The 22,981-nt window shown below is 42.2% G+C and overlaps 1 protein-coding gene across 3 annotated transcripts in view; it reads right to left on the bottom strand.

Moving 5' to 3' along the window:
* Positions 1 to 22,981, bottom strand: part of Zc3h11a (zinc finger CCCH-type containing 11A) — a 31,482-nt gene that overhangs the window by 4,385 nt on the left and 4,116 nt on the right. For 2 of the 3 annotated variants that reach the window (XM_004663579.2, XM_045131119.1), the window contains 12 exons: positions 20,136 to 20,259; positions 18,333 to 18,536; positions 18,089 to 18,205; positions 17,761 to 17,841; positions 16,606 to 16,716; positions 15,346 to 15,408; positions 12,558 to 12,656; positions 11,085 to 11,153; positions 6,626 to 7,129; positions 6,223 to 6,299; positions 4,491 to 4,821; positions 2,363 to 2,529 (listed from right to left, as the gene is read on the bottom strand). In XM_004663579.2, the coding sequence (XP_004663636.1) occupies positions 2,363 to 2,529; positions 4,491 to 4,821; positions 6,223 to 6,299; positions 6,626 to 7,129; positions 11,085 to 11,153; positions 12,558 to 12,656; positions 15,346 to 15,408; positions 16,606 to 16,716; positions 17,761 to 17,841; positions 18,089 to 18,205; positions 18,333 to 18,536; positions 20,136 to 20,259 (1,947 nt within the window). The remainder of the gene's footprint in view (positions 1 to 2,362; positions 2,530 to 4,490; positions 4,822 to 6,222; positions 6,300 to 6,625; positions 7,130 to 11,084; positions 11,154 to 12,557; positions 12,657 to 15,345; positions 15,409 to 16,605; positions 16,717 to 17,760; positions 17,842 to 18,088; positions 18,206 to 18,332; positions 18,537 to 20,135; positions 20,260 to 22,981) is intronic. The other variant, XM_045131112.1, reaches the window with a different exon arrangement.

Below are 22,981 nucleotides of genomic sequence, written 5' to 3' on the forward strand. Positions count from 1 at the left end.
AAGGTGTGTGCCACCATGCCTGGCAAGAGTCAGGCTTTAAAAAAAAATAAACAAAAAAACACCCAAAAAACAAGTATTTTATTTATTGCAGAGAAAATGGGTGTACTAGAGCCTCCAGCCACTGCAAACAAACCATAAGCATATGCACCCCCTTGTGCATCTGGCTTATGTGGGTCCTGGGGAATCAAATCTGGGTCCTTTGGCTTTGCAGGCTTGTTTATTTGAGCATTTTTTGTTTTGTTTTGTTTTTTGAGGTAAGGTCTCACTCTAGCCCAGGCTGACCTGGAATTCACTATGTAGTCTCAGGGGGGCCTCGAACCCATGGCGATCCTCCTACCTCTGCCTCCCAAGCACTGGGATTAAAGGCATGCGCCACCATGCACAGCAATTTGAGCATTTCTTTTGCTGTCTTCCTAAAATTATGGCTATTTCTCAGTGCTGGGGATCAAAAAGTAGGGTTCTGTATGTGGTAGGCAAGCACTCTACTAATGAGTTACACATTCAGCCCAGGGCTATATCATTCTTTTTTTTTAAATTTTTTAAAATTTTTATTAGCATTTTCCATGATTATAAAAAAAAATCCCATGGTAATTCCCTCCCTCACCACCCCCCACATATCATTCTTTTTAAAACTTGGGAATAGAACTCTGTAATTCTGCCCTGCCCTCTTCTGCTCTGCTTCTCTGCCCATACCACTCTTCATTAAGGCCAAAAGGATATACTTAAATCTGGCTTGAGGGGGAAGAGCATAAAACTGTTTTGTGGTTTGGATGGGATTTCTGCTTGTCTCTGCTTCACAGTTTGGGGACTCTGATTACATGCATGATTTTCCTCTGCTTTTGAAACTTCCATGTGCAGGTTCTCCCCAAGTTTCCCTACATAAGGTCCTAGATGCTACTTTCCACATGCCTACAGCTTTACCCTAATCTCTGTCTAAAAACTGGGTTCTCTTAAGTCCACGTGCTTGTGGCTCTACTCCAGTTCAGCCCCCCCCAAAATGTAATTTCTCTTAAATGAACCTTGTAACTAATGCAGTGTTTTCACATGACAGCATGTTTCCCTAACCCCATAATGTGTGATTTCTCTCGTAAGTAAACCCTGTAATTTATGATTTCCCCCCTCAACAAACTTAACAGTTTATAATTTATCTTTAATTTTTTAAATTTATTTGAGAGAAAGAGGCAGATAAAGAGAATGGGAACGCCAGTTTCCAGCTCCTGCAAATGAACTCCAGATGCATGCACTCCCTTGTGCATCTGGGTTACGTGGGTACTGGAAAATCAAACCTGGGTCCTTAAACTTCGAAGGTAAGTGCCTTAGTCGCTAAGCCATCACTCCAGCCTCAATTTATCCTTGAGTCATCTATCAATTATTTATTTAAAAATATTTTTATTTATTTATTTGACAGAGAAGAGGGAGAAAGAGAGAGAGACAAAATTGGCATGCCAGGGCCTCCAGCCACTGTAAACAAACTCCAGACGTGTACATACCCTTGTGCTAACGTGCATCCTGGGGAATTGAACCTGGGCCCTTTGGCTTGTAGGCAAATACCTTAACTGCAGCCCCGTCTATCAATTCTTTGTAAAGGTATGACAGAACACAAAACTTGGGGTTCATAAATTCTTAAGAGACCCCTCCTAAACCCCAAAAGCTTGCATCACTGTGATACCCTTATCGTCAGTTTCTGAATACTAACTATGCAGATATGCCAGTTAACCAGTGGTAGCTCACACCTTTAATCCCAGCACTTTTGAGGTAGAAGTAGGAGGATTGTAGTGAGTCCAAGGGCACCCTGAGACTACAGTGAATTCCATGTCAGATTGGGCTAGAGTGAAACCTTACCTAAAAAACCCAAATAAATAAATTAATTAAAACCAAATACTCTAAAAGTTTGCAGAACTGAGCCAGATAATGTCCATGCCCAGAGGTCTGTAAATTCAAAGAAAAACAAAACAAAAAACACCTTGGGAATACAAAAATGAATTGTGTGAAGACTGTGTACAAGTAAGCAAAATACATTTCAACCCAAAAATCAATTTTAAAAAATGCTGTCCTGCTGGGCGTGGTGGCACACACCTTTAATCCCAACACTCGGGAGGCAGAGGTAGGACGACCTCCATGAGTTCGAGGCCACCCTGAGACTACATACTGAATTCCAGGTCAGCATGGGCCCTACCTCAAAAAAACAAAACAAAAAATGCCGCTCTGTCATTTTAAAAATGTCTAATAATGTAAAATGCAGTAACTACCTCAATAAGAAGGATGCTTAGGAAATGGCATGCAGATACACACAGAAAGCCAACAGTTGATTTCCCATACCACACACAAAATTAAGCACCATGGAAGCAGATCTGGTCCTTACCACAGCTGCTTTTGAGGCTGGGCTTTCCTGTGGGGCGCTGCTGGAGCTGAGCGGCTTCACGGCCGCAATGACGGCTGGGTGCACTTCCACTGCCTTGCGCTTTGGAGCTAGTTTAGGAGATGAAACAACTTTGACCACAGATGGCTTCACATTTACTTTGGGTTTGGCTATAAGGGACAGAAAGTACTAATAAACAAGTAGAATAGTCTTTACATAAAGAATACCTCAAAATAACTACAGGTGGTTATCATGCAGACAAACATACTCAACCTACTTTTTTTTTTTTTTGAAGTAGGGTCTTGCTCTAGCCCAGGCTAACCTGGAATTCACTGTGTAGTCTCAGGGTGGCCTCCAACTCATGGCGATCCTCCTACCTCTGCCTCCTAAGTGCTGGGATCACAAGTGTGCGCCACCACACCCAGCTTACTCAACCCTACTGAATGCCTCATCAATGTTACTATTGTATTCCTTGTTCTTCATCTTCAAAACCAGAGGTTGTGGGAGATGGGGAGATGTCCCAGTGGTTAATGGTACTTGCTTTCAATGGCAAAAGACCCTGGTGGCTTCCCAAGGCTGTGACTCCAGAATCTACCTTCTACTACCCCTCTACCTCTTTACCACCACCACCACACTGGGGACCAAGCTTGCAGCATGTGACTTACTGAGGGTCACAAACCCTACCATGTTATGGCAGTGCCCCTTGTTTGGAAGAAACGGTGGATGGACGTAGTCCAGCTCATTACACATCCTTTAGGAAACCAGTCCTTTCTTGTCTTACTAGAAGAGGAGCTTTGGAGGGCTCAAAAAACCAGAGACTAGGTTAAGAATTATTAATTGCTTTTTGGGAGAGATGACTAAAGACTTTCTTTAATGGGCTCACCAGGCATGATCCTGACTTCTACTGACCTTGGCCAGGCATTCAGAAGCTAGGCTGCATAGAGAGAGACAAATCACAGATTTTTTTTTTTTTTTAATTGTAGTAAAAGAAAAACCACAGGCCCAAATTTACTATCTTCACCATTTCAGTATACAGATGAACAGTGATATACACAGGTTCACATCACTGTAGTAGAATACTAGAACTCCTTGCTGGTCTGTATCCACAGCCCTGGGTAATCACTGATCTGCTGTCTTGTTTCTGTGGTTTTTACTCCACTACGTGCTTCCTATGAGTGGAATCATACAGTATTTATCCTTTTCTGACTGGAAATTTGATAGCCTACAATCCTCCAGATTTGTCCATGCTGGAGTATGTGGCAGGACTTCTTTTGTTAAGCCTGCATAGTATTTTATTATATGTATGCACCATGTTTTCTTTATCTATCCATGTCTGTCAATGGACATTGTGGGTTGCTTCTCTCTTTTGGCTATTGTGACTAAATGTTTCCATGAATACAGATGTGTGAATATGTCTTTGAGATCTTAATTTTAATTCTTTTGGCTATCAACCTAGAACTGGGATTGCGAGGTTATAACATTCTGAGGCACATCTATGCTGCTTTTCATAATTGTACCATTTTACATTCCTAACAACAATGCAAAAAAGTTCTCTATATCCTTGCTAATGTGCATGTGTACATGCATGTGTTTGTAATGACCACTTTGAAGTGTGAGATAGTATCTTATTGTGGGATGCTGAGTCACAAGAATTCAGAGCTAAAGGCCAGTGCTGGTTATATAGCAAGACCCTTTCTTAAAAAACTACCACCACTATCACCCCCACAAAACAGAGGGAAAGACACACCAAAGAAGTGAAAAACAGCAATTTTAAACTGTGAGAAAGAGCTGGGTGTGGTGACACATGCCTTTAATCCCAGCATTCGGTAGGCAGAGGTAGGACTGCTATGAGTTCGAGGCCACCCTGAGACTACGTAGTGAACTTCAGTTCAGCCTGAGCTAGAGTGAGACCCTACCTTTAAAAAAAAAAAATTTTTTTTTTTTTAAATTTAAACTGTGAGAAAGAATCTCAGCTAAGTTTCATCTTTGTAGCTTACTCTTAGAAGTCAGTCAGTCTGTGTCTGTCTATCCATCAATCTGACCAGGATCCACCCATCCATCCATCTATCCATGTGAGTAGTACACAAATGAAATTCAAGCCCATTGATGCCAGAATATTACTTAAACTCACCTTTACCCCTTTTTTCCAGAGTCTGTGCCGTATATTTCACATTCAATACTGAGTCCCCAATCCCTGAGGTTTCTAGTTCCCCCTTGTGGGATGACTTTGTGGGAAGCCGCTTTGTCAGGTGCCGTGTGATGCCAGACACAGCAGTGAGCACTGGTTTTTCCACTACTTGGGTATAGCAGGAGGTGACATCTCCCTGAAGAGATGTCAAGACTGATTTCTCCTTCTGTGAGGCTCCTCTGTCCTGCTGCTTCTGTATGTGTTTCTCTTTCACCAGCTCACATCTCTTTATTGGAATTGTACTGGTATCAACTCCTGTGGTCTCCTCTGAGGCCTGAGGACAAATTTACAAGACAGAATTAAAATTCTAGCTTGTCAGGGCCAAGAAGATAGCTCAGTCAGTTAGTGTTTACTTTTTAAGCATGAGGATCTAACTTCAACCCCCAGAACCCATATAAAAAGAAGTTGAGGGCCAGGTGTAGTGGCGTACACCTTTAATCCTAGCACTTGGGAGGCAGAGAGGATCTCTATGAGTTCAAGACTGACCTGAGACTACATACTGAATTCCAGGTCAGCCTGAGCTAGAGTGAGACCCTACCTCGAAAAAACAAACAAACAAACAAAAAAAGAAGTTGGAAGTGACGGTATGTGCAAGTAGAACTGTGGGGCTTGCTAGCCTCCAGTTTAGCCTACTTAGCTAATACCAGGTCAGTGAGGGATCATGTCTCAAAAACAAAACAAACAAACAAAAACAAAATCTCTCTAGCTGCTTCCAGATCTTTACTGTTAAAGACTATCTACTTTTCTGAGTTTCCCGCCCTTTTTGAGGGGGAGGGGTATTGAGGTAGGGTCTTGCTCTAGCTCAGGCTGACCTGGGATTCACTATGTGGTTCAGGCTGGCCTCGAACTCACAGCAATTCTCCTACCTCTGCCTCCCAGGCGCTGAGACTGAAGGCATGCAGCACCACACCCAGCTCTTTTTTTTTTTCCTTTTGACTATGTAGTCTCAGGGTGGCCTCGAACTCCCAGCGATCCTCCTACCTGTGCCTCCTGAGCGCTAGGATTAAAGGCGAGCGCCCCCATGCCTGGATTCTTTTCTGTTCTTTTGAGGGTCTCACTCTAGTCCAAATGGACCTCGAACTTATTATCTGGTCCAGGCTGGCTTTAAACTGACAGTGTTCTTCGTAATTCAGCACCAGTGCACCTGGCTGAGTTTACTCTGGATACACTGCATGGAACCTTAAACATGCCTGCTCTGTTTCCTCCACAAACTCTACTTTGCTTTAAGTAAAAAGGGTGTGGGTAGTACACGAGAATTGTGACACCCAAGGTTGTTCTCTAGCCTGCACATGTACATACATGAACATGTACACACATAGAAAAAGAACTACTAATAACCTTTGATTATCATTTATAAAGTGCTAGGCTAAATTAAGCAGACAAGAGAAAGCTCATTATCTGATAATACACAGGATATGCTGTCAACTATGAAAGACTGGAAAGGAAGACTTCTGGAACAACAGAATAAGCCAGATTCCACAGGCTGTACAACTATGACCCTAAGCCAAACATTACTGACTACATACTCAGACACATGCATACTACACACATACCACATGCTAACAAAAACCACCACCAAAACCTGGCAGAAAGTGCCTGTTAACTATAACTGAAAAGCACACCACCACTCATGCAGCTGTGGTTTGCCACGACCACCCCTCTGAAGGGAGCTCACCTCATTAGCCTCTGTCCTACTCACACTGCTCTGAGGAGCAGCTTCACTTCCGTCCTGAAACTTCTCTTCGTTTACACCTATATTCATGTTAAAGACACTGTTAAGTTACTTCATTCAGGAACAACTTCAGAAGATTGCATGATGGAATAAATTGAAAAAACAAACAACCACAAGAATAACATTAAGAAATTTGTAGGTAAGTCCACTGGTCCAATAGTCTCAAAATTTACACTAAAATATTGAAGCCATACAGTGCAGCTGGAAACAGCTTTCTCCCCTGAACTTCCTGGAATTCAAAGTTATCTGAATAAAGAAAGTTCTCAGAAAAACTGCCTGGCAGATTCTGTGGCACACTCACTGTCCTGTCCTCTGGAATGTTATCTGGGGACATGACACTACAGACCTGTTCTTTTGGTGATGCGCAGCAGCCGCCTCGCCCCTGAGTTGACCTCTGCTTGAGGCTGGGAACTGGAGCTGCTCTCAGAGCTTTGTTGCACCCTCAAGGCCTTCTCCAGTTTAATTTCCTCCAGCGTCTTAATGTGTACCTCCTGCATAGACCTTGTCCTTCCAGCAGGCTCCTCGGGTTGTTCTTTGCTGACGACTACCGCTGGCAAAACCACTGTCTTTCTCATTTCAATCTCAGTCTTTAGCTTGATGCAACCTGTATCCTTTTTACATTTTTGTCTCTCGGTTTCCTGCTGCCGATGTTTTTTTTCAGCCAGGACTTCAGAAAAGGTTTTAATTCGCACAGTGGAAGAGCTTTTTGTTCCAGATGTAGAATCATCTGTTCTTGAAGGTTCTTCTGCTTTGAGTTTAGTTTGCAATTCTCCACGTTTCTGACTGGCTCTTTCAAGGAGGATTTCTTCTAATGTCTTCACATGGATCTCACTAACTTTACCAGTTCTCTCTGTTTTTTGGGGGAAAAAAAAATCCTATTATATTGTCTTAACAACTTGTGATTTCTCTACTCTTATTGAAACAGTCCCATAGAGAAGTCTGTTCTTTCTGCTCTCTTTTCCTCTTACTATGAAATAAAAGTCAATGCTTTTTTAGGAGCTAAGGAAACTTCACAGGAAGCAATATTTTAAAAAATTAAAAGGAGAGGCAAGAGGGAGAATGGTGGCTTAGGTAGGAGAATCTTGGTGATTTTGAAAACAGCCTGGGCTAGAGTGGGAGGCTGCCTCAAAAACAAAATAGCAGCCAGGGGGCTGGCTGGCTATTTATTTACTAGGGAAGGAGAATGGGCACACCAGGGCCTCTAGCCACTGCAAACGAACTGCAGCTGCATGCGCCACCATGTGCATCTGGCTTACGTGGGACCTGGAGAATCAAACCTGGGTCCTTAGGCTTCACAAGCACGAGCCTTAACTGCTAAGCCAAAGGACCCAGGCTTGATTCCCCAGGACCCATGTAAAGCCAGATGCACAAAGTGGCGTATGCATTTGGAATTCATTAGCAGTGGCTACAGGTCCTGGCATGCCCATTCTCTCTCTCTGCATGCATATAAACAGATATATAATATAATATAATATAATATAATATAATATAATATAATATAATATAATATAATATAATATATAAAATCCCTAAAGCCAGGTGTAGTAGCAATAGCAATGCCTTTAATCCCAGCACCTGGAAGGCAGAAGGATTTCCATGAGTTTGAGGCCATGCTGAAACTACTTAGTTAATTCCAAGTCAGCCTGAACCAGAGAGAGACCCTATCTCTAAAGAAAAAAAGGGCTGGAGAGATGACTTAGCAGTTAAGGTGCTTGCCTGCAAAGCCAAAGGACCTCGGTTCGATTCCCCAAGACACACGTAAGCTAGATGCACAAGGGGCGCATGCATCTGGAGTTCGTTTGCAATGGCTAGAGGCCCTGGGGTGCTCATTTTCTCTTCCCCCCACTCTGCCTTTCTCTCCCTACCCCTCAAATAAAAATAAAGAAAAAAAAGAAACCCATAAATAACATAAAAAGACTATCTAAGACAGAAAAAAAGTAGATAGAAATTTGCTAACAGTTGATATAAATTTATAGACAGGGGCTGAAGAGATGGCTTAGCAGTTAAGGCACCTGCCTAGGAAGCCTAAGGACCCAGGTTTGATTCCCCAGTACTCACCTAAGACAGATGCACAAGGTGGCACATGTGTATGGAATTTGTTTGCAGTAGCTAGAGGCCCTGGTGCACCCACTCTCTCTGCCTCTGCCTCCCTCTCTCACACACAAATAAATGAATAAGTAAATGAATAAATAAATAAATTGGGCTAGAAGGATGGCTTAGCGGTTAAGGCGTTTGCCTGCAAAACCAAAGGACCCAGGTTCAATTTCCCCAGGACCCAGGTTAACCGAGATGCACAAGGGTATGCAGGTGTGCGGAGTTCATTTGCAGTGGTTGGAGGCCCTGGCATGCCCATTCTCTCTTTCTTCCCCTCCCTCTTTCTCTGTCAAATAAATAAATAGATAAATAAAACACAACCCCATTTCCTTTAATAAATAGATACATAAACTTATAGATAGTATAAAAAATTTTATGGAATTTCTAGAAAATGGAAAAATAGAGAAGGCAAGTGCTCTACCACCAAACTAATAAGCTCCTTATTTCAAAGCCCAAAATACTCACTACATGAACTGTCACTGAAAATTGCCACTCACCTCATGATCTAAAATAAAATAAAGCTCCTAAAATGTGAGGTGAAAACCAAAGGAATAGGAAGGATGAAGGCAAGGTGAAGGCACACCATGACACATATGTACCAAGATTCCGACATCTCCAGTAAGAATCTCATAAAAAGTTCTTTAGATTCAAAAGGACCAATGAATACTGGATTTGTCACACAGATGCTGAGCGGGCATAGTGGCTCCTGTTATCTCAGTATTCAGGAGGCAAAGACTGGGATTCCTGGGACAAGCTGGACTAGCCAAATGGGTGAGCTCTGGGTTCAAGTGAGAAACTCTGATTTAGTCACTAAAGTAGAGAGCAATTGAGGAAGTTACTTGAAGTCGACTTCCTGCTTCCACATGCATATGCGCACACACACAAACTCATACAAAACAGAGGGAAAAAATGCTCTAAGATCTGTGTTTAGATCCACCACAGTGAATCTGCAGCACAGTGGGGAGAGAGATCCTAAAAATTGCTGGAGAACAAAATCAGGCATGGTGAATGCACACCTGTAATGCTAGCAGTCAGGAGGCTGTGGCAGGACTGCAATGAGTTCATGTCTAACCCGGGCTACATAAATGAATTTCAGGACAGCTGGGGTTATTGTGAGACCCTACCTCCAAAATAAATGAGTAATTTTTTTTTTTTAATCTGGAAGGTTTTCTACAAAAGAACAAGGCAGTCGAACATGAGACTCTTTTTTCATTTATTTACTTTTGGTTTTCCAATGTAAGGTCTTGCTCTAGTTCAGGCTGACCTAGAATTCATTATGTATGTCAGTGTGGCCTTGAGCTCACAGTGATCCTCCTACCTCTGCTTCCCAAGTGCTGGGATTAAAGGTGTGTGCCACCACACCAAGTTCTAGCCCTGGTTTTGGAGGTAGGGTCTCACTGTAGCCTAGGTTGACCTGGAATTCACTAAGTAGTCTCAGGGTGGCCTTGAACTCCTAACAATCCTCCTACCTTAGCCTCCCATGTGCAGCAGACAGAGCGAGAGAGAGAGGAGGGAGAGAGGGAAGGAGGAAAATAATAGGTGTATGAGGACCCAAAGCCACTGCAGAAGAACTCCAGATGCATGTGCCACTTTTAGTTTTTTTGTTTTGTTTTGTTTTTCAAGGTAGGGTCTCACTCTAGCTCAGGCTGACCTGGAATTCACTATGTAGTCTCAGGGTGGCCTCAAACTCACAGCAATCCACCTACCTCTGCCTCCTGAGTGCTGGGATTAAAGGAGTGCGCCACCACACCTGGTACATGTGCCACTTTGTGTAACTAGCTTTATGTGGATACTAGGGAATTGAACTCAGGTCATTAGACTTTACACTAAGCCACTAAGCCACTTCTCCAGGCCAGAACACAACTTTTGTTGGTTTTTCGAGGTAGGGTTTCACTCTAGCCCAGGTTGACCTGGAATTCACAACTCACAGTGATCCTCCAACCTGTGCTTCCCAAGGGCTGAGATGAAAGGTGTGTGCCACCATGCCCAGCATGACTTTTTTATGTCAATCATTATTTTAGTACATTCCTACTTTTTTTTTTGAGTTGAGTTTCACTATAGCCCAGGCTGACCTGGAACTACTACATTTTTTTTTTGTTTTGTTTTTTGAGGTAGGGTCTCACTCTAGTCCAGGCTGACCGGGAATTCACTATGTAGTGTCAGGGTGGCCTCAAACTCATGGCAATCCTCCTACCTGTGCCTCCTGAGTGTTGGGATTAAAGGCATGCACCAGGGCTGGAGAGATGGCTTAGCGGTTAAACGCTTGCCTGTGAAGCCTAAGGACCTCGGTTTGAGGCTCGGTTCCCCAGGTCCCACGTTAGCCAGATGCACAAGGGGGTGCACGCGTCTGGAGTTCGTTTGCAGAGGCTGGAAGCCCTGGCGCACCCATTCTCTCTCCCTCTATCTGTCCTTCTCTCTGTGTCTGTCACTCTCAAATTAAAAAAAAAAAAAAATTAAAAAAAAAAAAGGCATGCACCACCATGCCCGACTTGGAATTACTATATTTTTATCTAATCCCTTCTGCTGCATATCCTCATATCCTATCGTCATAATGAACAACCATTTTGTCATCTGAGTACTGCTTAAAAGAGAACAGAACCACACACACACAAATCAAAAGCACAATTTCTAACCTAACTGTAATATGTTAACCAGAAAAAAAAAAAAGGAAAAAAATACCAGAACCCCCTCTCTCAATTTTATTCAAGTACCTGCTGCCTCCTCATTGTATGAACCAGCTGACACGCCTAATCGCTCCTTCAGGGACTTGGAAACTTGAACTATCAAAAGAAAAGAATTTCAAAGCTCAAAAGCTGAAACAAGACTTTTTATAGGTCAGATTTCTTTTTTTAAACAAACTAGGCTATAATTCTAACACTTTTTTTTTCTTTTGTTTTTTTTGAGGTAGGGTCTCACTCTAGCCCTATGTAGTATGTAGTCTCAGGTTGGCCTCAAACTCAAACAATCCTACCTCAGCCTCCCAAGTGCTGGGATTAAAGGTGTGCACCACCACACTTGGCTTAAATATAAAATAATAATAATAATTTTATCAAAGTTTTTAGTTTTTCTTCCCCACAAAACAAATTTATGTTAACTACAGATTCCTTAGAGCACTCTGGAAAGTGTGAAAAATCTTTCAGACCACAAAGGCAAAAAATTACTAAATTCGAAAAATAATTCTCCTATTGAACAACATTTCAAGTTCTTTCTTTTTTTTGAGGTAGGGTCTCACTCTGTTTCAGGGTGACCTGGAATTAACTATGTAGTCTCAGGGTGTCCTTGAACTCATGAAGATCCCACTAGCTCTACCACCCAAGTGCTGGGATTAAAGGCACATGCCACTACACCCGGCTTCTATTTTTCGAGGTAGGGTCACACGGTCTCACTCTAGCTCAGGCTGACCTAGAATTCACTATGTAGTCTCAGGAAGGCCTCGAACTCATGGGTGATCCTCCTACCTCTGCTTCCCAAGTACGGGGATTAAAGGCAAAGATGTGTGCCACCACACCCGGCTTCAAGTATTTTAGACAAGTCTTCCCCCCCTAAGGCTATTTGGAGGTTACAGATGTGTAGCAGAGCAATTTGAATAGCCCTGGTGGAAGAATGGTTCTCCTAGACTGAAAGTCATCCTCTTGGACCAAGTCAGCAGCTAGCCAGATCAGCAAAATAAACCCCAGTGATGGATGGGGGTGATAGTTGTTGCAGTGAGATTGCCTTCACATCCCCAAATCTATTTGAAACACGGTTTTTTAGTTGAAAATCTTTAATTTTCTTTCTTTCTTTTTTTTTTTTGCGGTAAGGTCTCGCTCTAGCCCAGGCTGACCTGAAATTCACTACATAGTCTCAGGGTGGCCTTGAACTCACAGCGATCTTCTACCTTTGCCTCCCAAGTGTTGGGATTAAAGACATGTCACCATGGCCAACTCAAAATCCTTAATTTTCTTTTTGAAACGCAGGGACTCATGCATGTTAAGACAAGTGCTCTACCACACAGTGTATTGTTAGTTGTCTTTCGTATAATGGATAGTACCCTACTAATGGGTATGCCCATGGTCCTCTCCAGTGTAACGGAAAATGCTCTACTACAGTATATTGCTAGTCACTCAAAGTAGGTTAACATCACAACAAACTAGTGCTATCATTGTGCAAACACTCACAAGGTGAGTTAGAGCTAAAGAACTTACCTTTCTTTGGGGCTTTGTCAATGTCAGTTTCTGGAACTTCAACTTTTTTTCCTAGCCTCTGTGCAAGGCTCCGCTTTAATGGGGGATCAATGTCACCACCTACAAAGGGAGAGAACTTATTTAAGATTCAAATCCTTAGCAAGGTCAAGAAAATACAAACAGGACCTGGAGAGATGGCTCCGTAGTTAAGGCGTTTGCTTGTGTAGCTTGAAGACTCTAGTTAGATTCCCTAGTACCCATGTAGAGCCATATGCACAGTGGTGCATGTGTCTGGAGTCTGTCTGCAATGTGCAATGCAAGAGGCCCAGGAGTGCTCATACACATTTTTATTTATTTGCAAGGAGAAAGAGATGGGGGTGGGGGAGAGATAAGAATGGGCACATCTAATGGAAGTAGGACCACCACAAATGAGCTCCAAACACATGTGCCACTTTGTGCATCTGGCTTTATGTGGGGTCCTGGGGAACTGAACCCAGGCTGTCAGGCTTTGCAAGCAAGTGTCTTCAACCACTGAGAAATCTGTCCAGCCCCCAAATTTTCCTTTTTTAAATTTACTTACTTGAGAGAGAGCAAGCACGATGGCACTCCAGGGCCTTTAGTCATTGCAAATAAGCTCCAGACACATAAGCTACCTTGTAAATCAGGTTTACATGGGTACTGAGGAATCACACCTGGGTCCTTAGACTTCCCAAGCAAGTGCCTTAACCACTAAGCCATCTTTTCAGCCTAATTATTTTATTTTATTTTGGTATTTTTATTTTTTTTAATTAATTTATTTTTTTGGTTTTTCGAGGTAGGGTCTCACTCTAGCCCAGGCTGACCTGGAATTCACTATGGAGTCTCAGGGTGGCCTCGAACTCACAGCAATCCTCCTACCTCTGCCTCCCGAGTGCTGGGATTAAAGGCGTGTGCCACCACGCCCGGCCTATTTTGGTATTTTTAAAGCAGGGTCTCACTCTAGCCCAGGCTGACCTGGAACTCATATTGTAGTTCCAGGCTGGCCACCAACTCAGCAATCTTCCTACATCTGCCTCCTAAGTGCTAGGGTTAAAGGCTTGTGCCACCATACCTGGCCCAGCTCTTTTGTTTGTTTGTTTGTTTGTTTGTTTCTGAGGTAGTGTAGTTCAGGTTTTTGGAATTTGCTATGTAATTGCAGGGTGGCCTCAAACTCACAACAATCCTCTTACCTCTGCCTTCCAAGTGCTGGGATTAAAGGCGTGTACCACCATGCCTGGCTTGAAAATAATTTTTTAAAGAAAACCCCACCTAATTCATCAAATCCATTCATTGTAGAGTTGATACTGTTTCATGACAAATCATTCAAAGATTTCTAAAGACTGTAGGCTTGCCTAACACACAAAAAGCTCTGAGTTCCAAAAGGACTGCCTCATTTCTGTCTTTCTGAAAACACAATATAGTCATTTCAATATAACTGGAGGCAAATTACTTAAACCTAAATTTGAGCTCAGTGCAAAAAAAAAAAAAAATCTACTCATATTTGTGACATGCCACATACTTGGGCGTAGCTGCCTCAGCGGTGCTAGATTAGATGCGGTATACTTTATAGGTACCGTGACCACGGGAAACCCACAGCAAGTAGGTGGTTTACTTCACTTATAGGACAGTAACTGCATTAACTGATTCACTAATATATTCATACTTTCAAAAACTTTCTAAAAATAGTTGAAATGCAGTTAGGTTCAGAACAGGCTTTTTTGTTGTCTTGTTTTTGGCAGTATTAGGAGTTGAATTCAGAGCACTACATGCACCAGGCAAGCATTCTACCACTGAGCTACGTCCTTAGCTCTTGCTGACCTGGAATTCACCCTGTAGTCTCAGGTTGGCTTTGAACTCATGGTGATTCTCCCACCTCTGCCTCCCGAGTGATGGGCTTAAAGGAGTGCGCCACCACACTAGCTCAGCTTTTGATTTTTGGGTTGTTTTTTTGAGGCAGGGTCTCACTCTAGCACAGGCTGACCTGGAATTCACTATGGAGTCTCAGTGTAGCCTTGAACTCATGGCGATCCTCCTACTTCTGCCTCCCAGAATGCTGAGATTAAAGGAGAACACCACCATGCCCAGCCCTCAGCTCTGATTTTTTGACAGTCTTGCTACAGCAATTATAGGCTGGCCTTAAACTTTGTGATTTTTCTGACTTCTACTTCTGCCTTGAGTGCTGGGATTATAGAAGTGTACCAGTAGACCTGGCAAGAGCCATTTTAAAATAGGGCAGTGACAGAAAACAGAAAATTGAGACAAGGTTGTTTAATACTGTCTTAAATATGCTCAAAATGAAACCTTGCTTTAATTTTGTGTTTTCTTTAATATTCTTACTACTCTATCTTCAAAACTATAGATATACAACAATTTAGTAATAAAGTATTTCCCTAAGAATTATCAGAGCACCAACAGGGGCTGTAGGAATGGCTCAGCAGTTACAGCACTTGCATGCAAAGCCCTGAGACTGCAGTGTGGTTCCTCAGTACCCACGTAAAGCCAGATGCACAAAGTGGCATGTGCATCTGGAGTTTGTTTACAACAGCTAAAGGCCTTGGCGTCCCAGGTCTCTCTCTCTCTCTGCCTCTTTTTTTCCTCACAGATAAATTATTTCAAAAAAGAGCACCATAAATTTAAGGATTCTAATTATATTAATCAAGCCCCCCGCCCCAATACATTTTTAAGTATTTGTTACTATTTTTGAACCTAAACCTTCTAAAAAAAAAGTCAGACACGGTCACAATACAAATTTCTGTAACTTCTATAAAAGGCATTAAGATATTTATCTTACCTACTGAAAATTTTCGTTTTCCAAGTCTCTCAGAAAGACTCAATTTAACCAAGGGTTCTTCTCCTAAAATTGGAAAACAGAATTTCTCTATCATTAGTCAAAGTTTTTGTATTTAGTAAATACTAGTGGCTGCAAGGTATTTTGACTAACATTAATATTAGTTCATTTAGGAATTATCTTCAAAATTAGAACTCAGTGTAAGTCCCATTTTAAAAGGACAATAAACAGTCAAATGAACAGCCCCAAGAAAAGCAGTTGCACAGAATTGAATACGTGTAAGAGGCAAGAGAAACAACATGTTCTTAAACCAACTGGTCATGAAGTCCAAGCTGTATACTTCAAGTAACATAACTATGACTTAAGCAAATTAACTTTTTCCAATACTTTGTTTTTCAAATTGAACATTTAAATGTACACTCCAACTACCTGCATTATATTTATTAGGTTTAAACTACTTGGTAAAGTCTGACATATCCAGGCTGGAGAGATGGCTTAGCGGTTAAAGCATTTGTCTGCAAAGCCAAAGGATTCCAGTTCGGTTCTCCAGGACCCACGTAAGCTAAATGCACAAGGGGGCACATGCATCTGGTGTTTGTGGGCAGTGGCTGGAGGCCCTGGCATGCCCATTCTCTCTCTCTCTGCCTCTTTCTCTCAAATAAATAAGTAAATAAAATATACTTTATTTACAAAAGACTGATAATTTCTTAACTCTTACACACAGTAGGCAGTCAATAAACTTGCTGAATATGTAAAAACAAGGAATAAATGTAAAACTCAAAAAAAATACATATAAATGTAGCTGGGCATCATGGTGGTACACACCTTTAACCCCAGCACTTGGTAGGTAGAAGTAGGAGGATCACCATGAGTTCGAGACAACCCTGAGACTACATAGTGAATTCCAGGTCAGCTTGGACTAGAGTGAAACACTACCTCAAAAAAAAAAAAAAAAAAAAGTTGGGTGTGGTGACGCACGCCTGTAATTCCAACACTTGGAAGGCAGGTAGAGGTAGGAGGATCACCGTGAGTTCCAGGACACCCTGAGAATACACAGTGAATTCCAGGTCAGCCTGGACTAGGGTAAGACCCTACCTTGAAAACCCAAAAAACACAACCAAAATATATATAAATTAAAAAAGGTCACCTTTCAAACAGTAGGGTCAAATGTACCACATTTGATCAATAACAAGCCACCAAGGATTTGTGTTCCCAATTACATAAAAGCAGCCCAGCAGCCCCTGAGACCTGCTTGCACCTTACCTTGTTTGCTTGACAGAGTCACTGTCCTCACCACAGTGCGAACATTCTCTTTTTCGGGACCTGGGACTGGCTGAGGCTGATTTAAAACACTGGAAATGCCTGAAGAACCTTCTAAAATAAGAAAATTCAAACAATAACAGATAATTTATGGAAAATAAGGTTATCACAAATCACAGATGTTTATTTTTATGACTGCTTAAGTCCAACATAACTTTCTCTGACTTCAATAAAATTCAGTCTTTCTGTACTTTTTAATATTTATTTTATTTTATTTGAGAGAGAAACAGCAAGAGAGGCAGAGAGAGAAAATGGGCATGCCAGAGCCTTCAGCCATGCAAATGAACTCCAGGTGTATGTGCCACCTTGAGTATCTGGCTTATGTGGGTCTTGGGGAATCAAACCTGGGTCCTTTTGCTTTGCAGGTCAGCACCTTAACTGCTAAGCCATCTCTTCAGCACAGGTTTGTTCAGTTTTTAAATTAAAAAAAAAAAAATTTTATTATTGGGCTGGGCGGATGGTGGAGCATGCCTTTAATCCCAGCACTTGGGAGGCAGAGGTAGGAGGATTGTCGTGAGTTTGAGACCACCCTGAGACTACATAGTGAGTTCCAGGTCAGCCTGGGCTAGAGTGAGATGCCACCTCGAAAAACCAAATAATAATAATAAATCAAAAATCTATCTATATATCTATCTACACGTGAATGCTGTGTTTGTGTGTCCATGTGTGTAAGTGTGAACATGTGATGTGGAAATCAGAGGACAACCTTGGATGCTGGTTTTCACCTTCCACTCTGTTTGAAACAGGGTCTGGTCACTTGTTTCCTGTTACATATGCCAGGCTAGTTGGCCCATGAGCTGCTGGGGATTCTCTCATCACTGTTTCCCATCTTGGTGAAGCAGGGCTTGGATTACAGATGCTTGCTACACACTTGGGCAATAAGCACCTGACCTACTGAGCCATTTCCCCAGGCCCTGTTTGGGCTCCTCATTATATGTGCTTAGCTCTAAATAGTTACAACCATAGGAAATTTGTTCAATTTTAAAGAAGCCACGTATATTAAAATCTGTATTGCTCATTTTGGCTATGGCTGACAGAATGTCATTATTTTTCTCTGGTAACATGAAACTACTCATGTATAAACTTGTAATAACTTACCACCTTGCTTCTTGGATTTTTCTTTCATTTTCTTTGATTTAATTTCCTCAAGAGTTTTTATTCCAAAATTCAAACCTTCACCTGAGAAATGAGAGGGGAAAAGAAATCACATGAGGATATCACTAGAGCTTTTTCACTTGTGCATATGATCAGTACATAGCAGGTACTCACATATATCCTGAATGGATAAGAAACTACACACCAGTATTTATGAGCAGCACAACGGAGGGAAAAGGCTGGGACTATGAACTAAATTTCCAAGGTAGAGAGCAGTGTGGACACACGTAATGGTGCTGTAAGGTTTAGGTAGGACACAGCCTCTTCTCACCTGGCTTTAAACTGACTCCAGGTTTCCGGGCAGAGGCCATTCGTAATCCATTATGAACTTCAGGGGTTGTTTGCAGGGTAGGTGTTTTGGTTTCATCACCCTCCTCAGAAAACTGATCTGTAAATTGACATTTAAAACATATTTCTATTTTAAAATAGGTCTAAAATTTTACCTGATCCTGATCAATTCACTACATGACCTTATCTGTGTTTAAAACAAACAAACAAAAAGGGCCAAAACTTACCATCGTCATCTTCATCATCGTCGGCAGCATTGATCACAACTGGTGGATGTGTGGGGCTAGGGACATTTTCGGAGCTTTCTACCTTCATAACACTCCGCAGCTGAGGGGAAGGGTTAGACTGGACAGACAATTTGTTCTGTTGGACTGTGAGCTGGCTGGCCTTTACTTCCTCTTCTGGTGACTCGGGCACAGTGGGCAACACAGCTGAACACGCAAAAAAACAGACAGAAATCAAACACAGAAGATACAATCCCAATCCTTGTCCTTTAGTAAGAACTATAGTGCCTTTTCCTTAGGTACATATGCCTAATTTGTTGATTGCTGCTCTAAACTCCCAGAAATGATAAAATATGCCTTTAGCCAATAACTCTTCGTTGTGTATTAAACACACGGCACCAATGAAAACAGAACACACAGAAGGATTTGCTGGAAAATTTTAGCTACTTAATTTTGAGATTCTAGAGTCTTTTTGTGTTGTTTGTCTCCCCGCTCCCCCCTCCCCCGCCCTGCCCAGGTAGAGTCTCACTCTAGCCCAGGCTGACTATGTAGTCTCACGGTGGCATTGAACTCAAGGTGATCCTCCTACCTCTGCCTCCTAAGTGCTGGGATTAAAGGCGTGTACCACCACATATGCCTCAAATATGCCTTTTATTTAGATTTTTTTGTTTTGTTTTGTTTTTCTAGGTAGGGTCTTACTCCAGCCCAGGCTGACCTGGAATTCACTATGGAGTCTCAGAGTGGCCTCGAACTCACAGCAATCCTCCTACCTCTGCCTCCCAAGTGCTGGGATTAAAGGCCTGCGCCACCATGCCCAGCTTATTTAGATTCTTTTACAGAGCAGGGAACCAAACTCAGAGCCTTGCACATTCTAGGCAAACACTCTACCATTCAGAGTATACTCCCCAGTCCTAGATACAGCTTTGGTATTTGTTTTCAATTGTGTCTTTGTTTTCCCTCCACCTCCCAGACAAGGTCTTGCTATATATATAGTTTAGGTTGGACTCAATTTCAAGATTCTCTTGATAGCAAGTTCTAGGCAGACCTAAGCAACAAAGCACAATCCTGTCCCAAAACAAAAACAAACAAAAACCAATTGGATAGTTAGTATTTTAGGCCTTGAGGGCCATATGATCTCTATCTCAATTACTCAGTTCCACAGCATTAACACCAAACTGGTCAGGGAAGATATGGAAATGAACTGACAAAGCTCCAGTAAATATTTTACACAATAGGCAGAGGACCAGATCTGCCAATCCCTGCTGTGGACAGTAAACTTTTCTTTTGAAAACCTGTATAGGTCTGGTAAGAAAACAAGACAAACTGCAGCAATAAAATATGGCACATCATTTACCCTTAACAAGGTTTCATTTTCTCAAGTGTCTAATACTATTTTCACTAAACTAAAAGGTTTTTTTTTTTTTTTTAAGTAGGGTCTAGCTCTAGTCCAGGCTGACTTCATGGTGATCCCCCTATCTCTGCCTCCTGAGTACTGGGATTAAAGGCCTATGCCATCATGCCTGGCCTGATCTCGGTTTTTTTCTTTTTCCCTTTTGTTTTTCCAAGGTAGGGTCTCACACTAGCCCAGGCTGAGCTCAAAATCACTGTGTAGTCTTAGGTTCGCCTTCAAATCACAGTGATCCTCCTCCTCCACCTCCTGAGTGCTGGGATTAAAGGCATGTCCCAGCTTTGATCTCAATTTTTAAAGATAGAATTTTATTATGAAAGTAAAAAAGGGCAACATAAAATAACAGGATAGTTGGCATTGTATTTGAAAGATCATGCATCCATCAACAATGATCTTACTTCTGCTGGGAGGTAGGAACAGGCCATCAACATAACGTCCTCTGTTGTGATGGAAAGCGCAGTTTAGCTTCTGACATCCCATTGGCTGATTTTCCCAGTAACAAGGAATTTCACTGCGTTTTTTCTGTAAGAGAGAAAAAACATATTTGTTTTCAAATAAGAAATGAAGACTTACATTGACTTGGTAGATAAATAGCTTTCTGAACAGTTTATATAGGATCCAAAAATCTGAGACAGGTAAGATGATATTCAGCAAATCAAAGTTGTTAAAAATGACATATTTTAGGCACAGTGAATAAATAAAAGAATCTTCTCCTTTGTCCTTGTTCCGAAACCCCTAAATGTCCACACTTTAAAAAGTTAGACTTCCCCTCTCCCTCTCTCTGCCTCTTTCTCTCCCTCTAGCTGTTGCAAACTCCAGATACATGCACTATCTTGTGCATCTGGCTTACATGAGTCCTGGGGAATTGAACCTGGGTCCTTTGGCTTTGCAGGCAAGCGCCTTAACCACTAAGCCATCTCTCTAGCCTGAAATTTGTTTATCTGGCTAACATGGGACCTGGAGAGTAGAACATGGGTCCTTAGGTTTTGCAGGCAAGCACCTTAGCTGTTAAGCCATCTCTCCAGGACCTGCCTTTCATTTTTGCCTGTGGTATTAAGTACAGAAATAGATTGATTAGTACTTTTTCTTAGGAAAAAAACAAAACAAAACAAAACTTTTTTTGAGGTTGGGTCTCGCTCTAGGCCCAGGCTGACCTGGAATTCACTATGTAGTCTCCTTGAACTCATTGCAATCCTCTTATCGCTGCCTCCCGAGTGGCTGGATTATAGGCATGTGCCACCATGTTCGGCCTAAAAAGAATTAATTTTTCATTTATTTGCAAGCAGGAAGAGATAATTGGCACACCAGGGCCTCTAGCCACTGCAAATGAACTCCAGGTGCATATGCCACCTTGTGCATCTAGCTTATGTGGCTGCTGGGGAATGGAACCTGGGTCACTAGGCTTTGCAGGCAAGTGCCTTAACTGCTGAACCATCTCGCCAGCCCTACTTAAAATTTTTTTTTTTTTTTTTTTTTTTTTGCCAGGCGTGGTGGTGCACGCCTTTAGTCCCAGCACTTAGGAGGCAGGGCTAGGAGGATCTCCATGAGTTTGAGGCCACCCTGAGACTACACAGTTAATTCCAGGTCAGCCTGGAGCAGAGTGAGACCCTACCTTGAAAAAACAAAAAAAAATTTTTTTTTTTTTTTGATTTGTAAGCAGAGAGAGAAGATGAACTGGTGCACCAGGGCCTGTTGCCAATCAAACTTAAGATGAACCCATACACTGTTTTGTGCATCTGGCTTTACATGGGTACTGGAGAACCAATCCCCAGCAAACAGGCTTTCTGCAAGCACGTGCCTTTAACCACTGAGCCATCTCCCCAGCCCATTCACTCACTCCTTTTCATGACTGGATGGTTGGTATTCTATTGTATGTACCACAGTGTGTCCACACTAGTGTTAATGTAGGATAGATACCATCTTTAGTGTGTCACATGTACCTTTAAAAAGTCAGGAATAAAGCCGGGTGTGGTGGTGCACGCCTTTAATCCCAGCACTAGGGAGGCAGAGGTAGGAGGATCACCGTGAGTTCAAGGCCACCCTGAGACTACATAGTGAATTCCAGGTCAGCCTGAGCCAGAGTGAGACCCTACCTCGAAAAACCAAAAAAAAAAAAAAAAAAAAAAAAAAAAAAGTCAGGAATAGAGCCAGGCATGGTGGTACATGCTTTTAATCCCAGCACCCAGGAGGCAGAGGTAGAAGGACTGCCGTGAGTTCTGAGGCTACAGAGTTCCGGGTCAACTTGGATGGGTTAGATTGAGACCTTATCTTGAAAAACCCCCCAAAATTGAGCAAATCAAAATGGTTAACCCTTCTCCACAGCAAAGCAGGACAGTGATTAGTTTTGAGAATGAAGGGATGAAGGAAGAATGTAGACAGTGCTCTAGCTCTTGAACAAGAGGCTTTTTCTCTACTACTTTAACAGCTTCACAAAGGAGAAAAAAAGAGCACTTCTCCAAAGTCATTAACCCAGACTGTAAAATGCACCACGCTGGAGGCTTCATCATAGGAAGCAGCCAAGGCTTGTTCAGAATTCCAGAAAAGAACAGGTAGCATTACTCCTGAAATTTAAAATTATGAGGGAAGTACAGCATGATGGTACACACCAGGAATTCATATAAAACTTGGGAAGTGAAGGCAGGAAGTTCAAGACCACACCTGGCTTGCAAAAATATTTTAAAGAAAAACACTGGGCTGGGGAGATGGCTTAGCAGTAAAAGTGCATGCCTGCAAAGTCTAAGGACCCAGGTTTGATTCTCCAAGTCCCACCTAAGCCAGATGCACATGATGGTGCATACATCTGAAGCCATTTGCAGTGGCTAGAGCCCCTGGCACACACATTCTCAATTCTCTCTCTGTCTCTAATAAATAAAAATAAATCTTTAAAAAAACAAAAAGTGGGGCATGGCGGCACAAACTTTTAATCCCAGTACGAGGGAGGCAGACTGTAGGAGGCTTGTCGTGAGTTCAAGGCCACCCTAAAACTACATAGTGAAGTCCAGGTCAGCCTGGGCTACAGTGAGGCTTGAAAAGGCAGTAAACAAGTAAATAAATAAAAACTACAAAATAATTTACTGAAGTAAGGCCTTGCCCTAGCTCAGGCTCACCTGGAATTCATAGGCCACCCTGAAATACTTGAATTCCAGGTCAGCCTGGGCTAGAGTGAGACCCTACTTCAAAAAACAAACAAACAAAAAAGCAAGGTGACCCAAAGCAGTATATGGAGCCAGAATGAGATGAGGGT

Source organism: Jaculus jaculus, chromosome 1 (genome assembly GCF_020740685.1).
Source record: "Jaculus jaculus isolate mJacJac1 chromosome 1, mJacJac1.mat.Y.cur, whole genome shotgun sequence".
In the NCBI taxonomy this organism is placed as follows: domain Eukaryota; kingdom Metazoa; phylum Chordata; class Mammalia; order Rodentia; family Dipodidae; genus Jaculus; species Jaculus jaculus.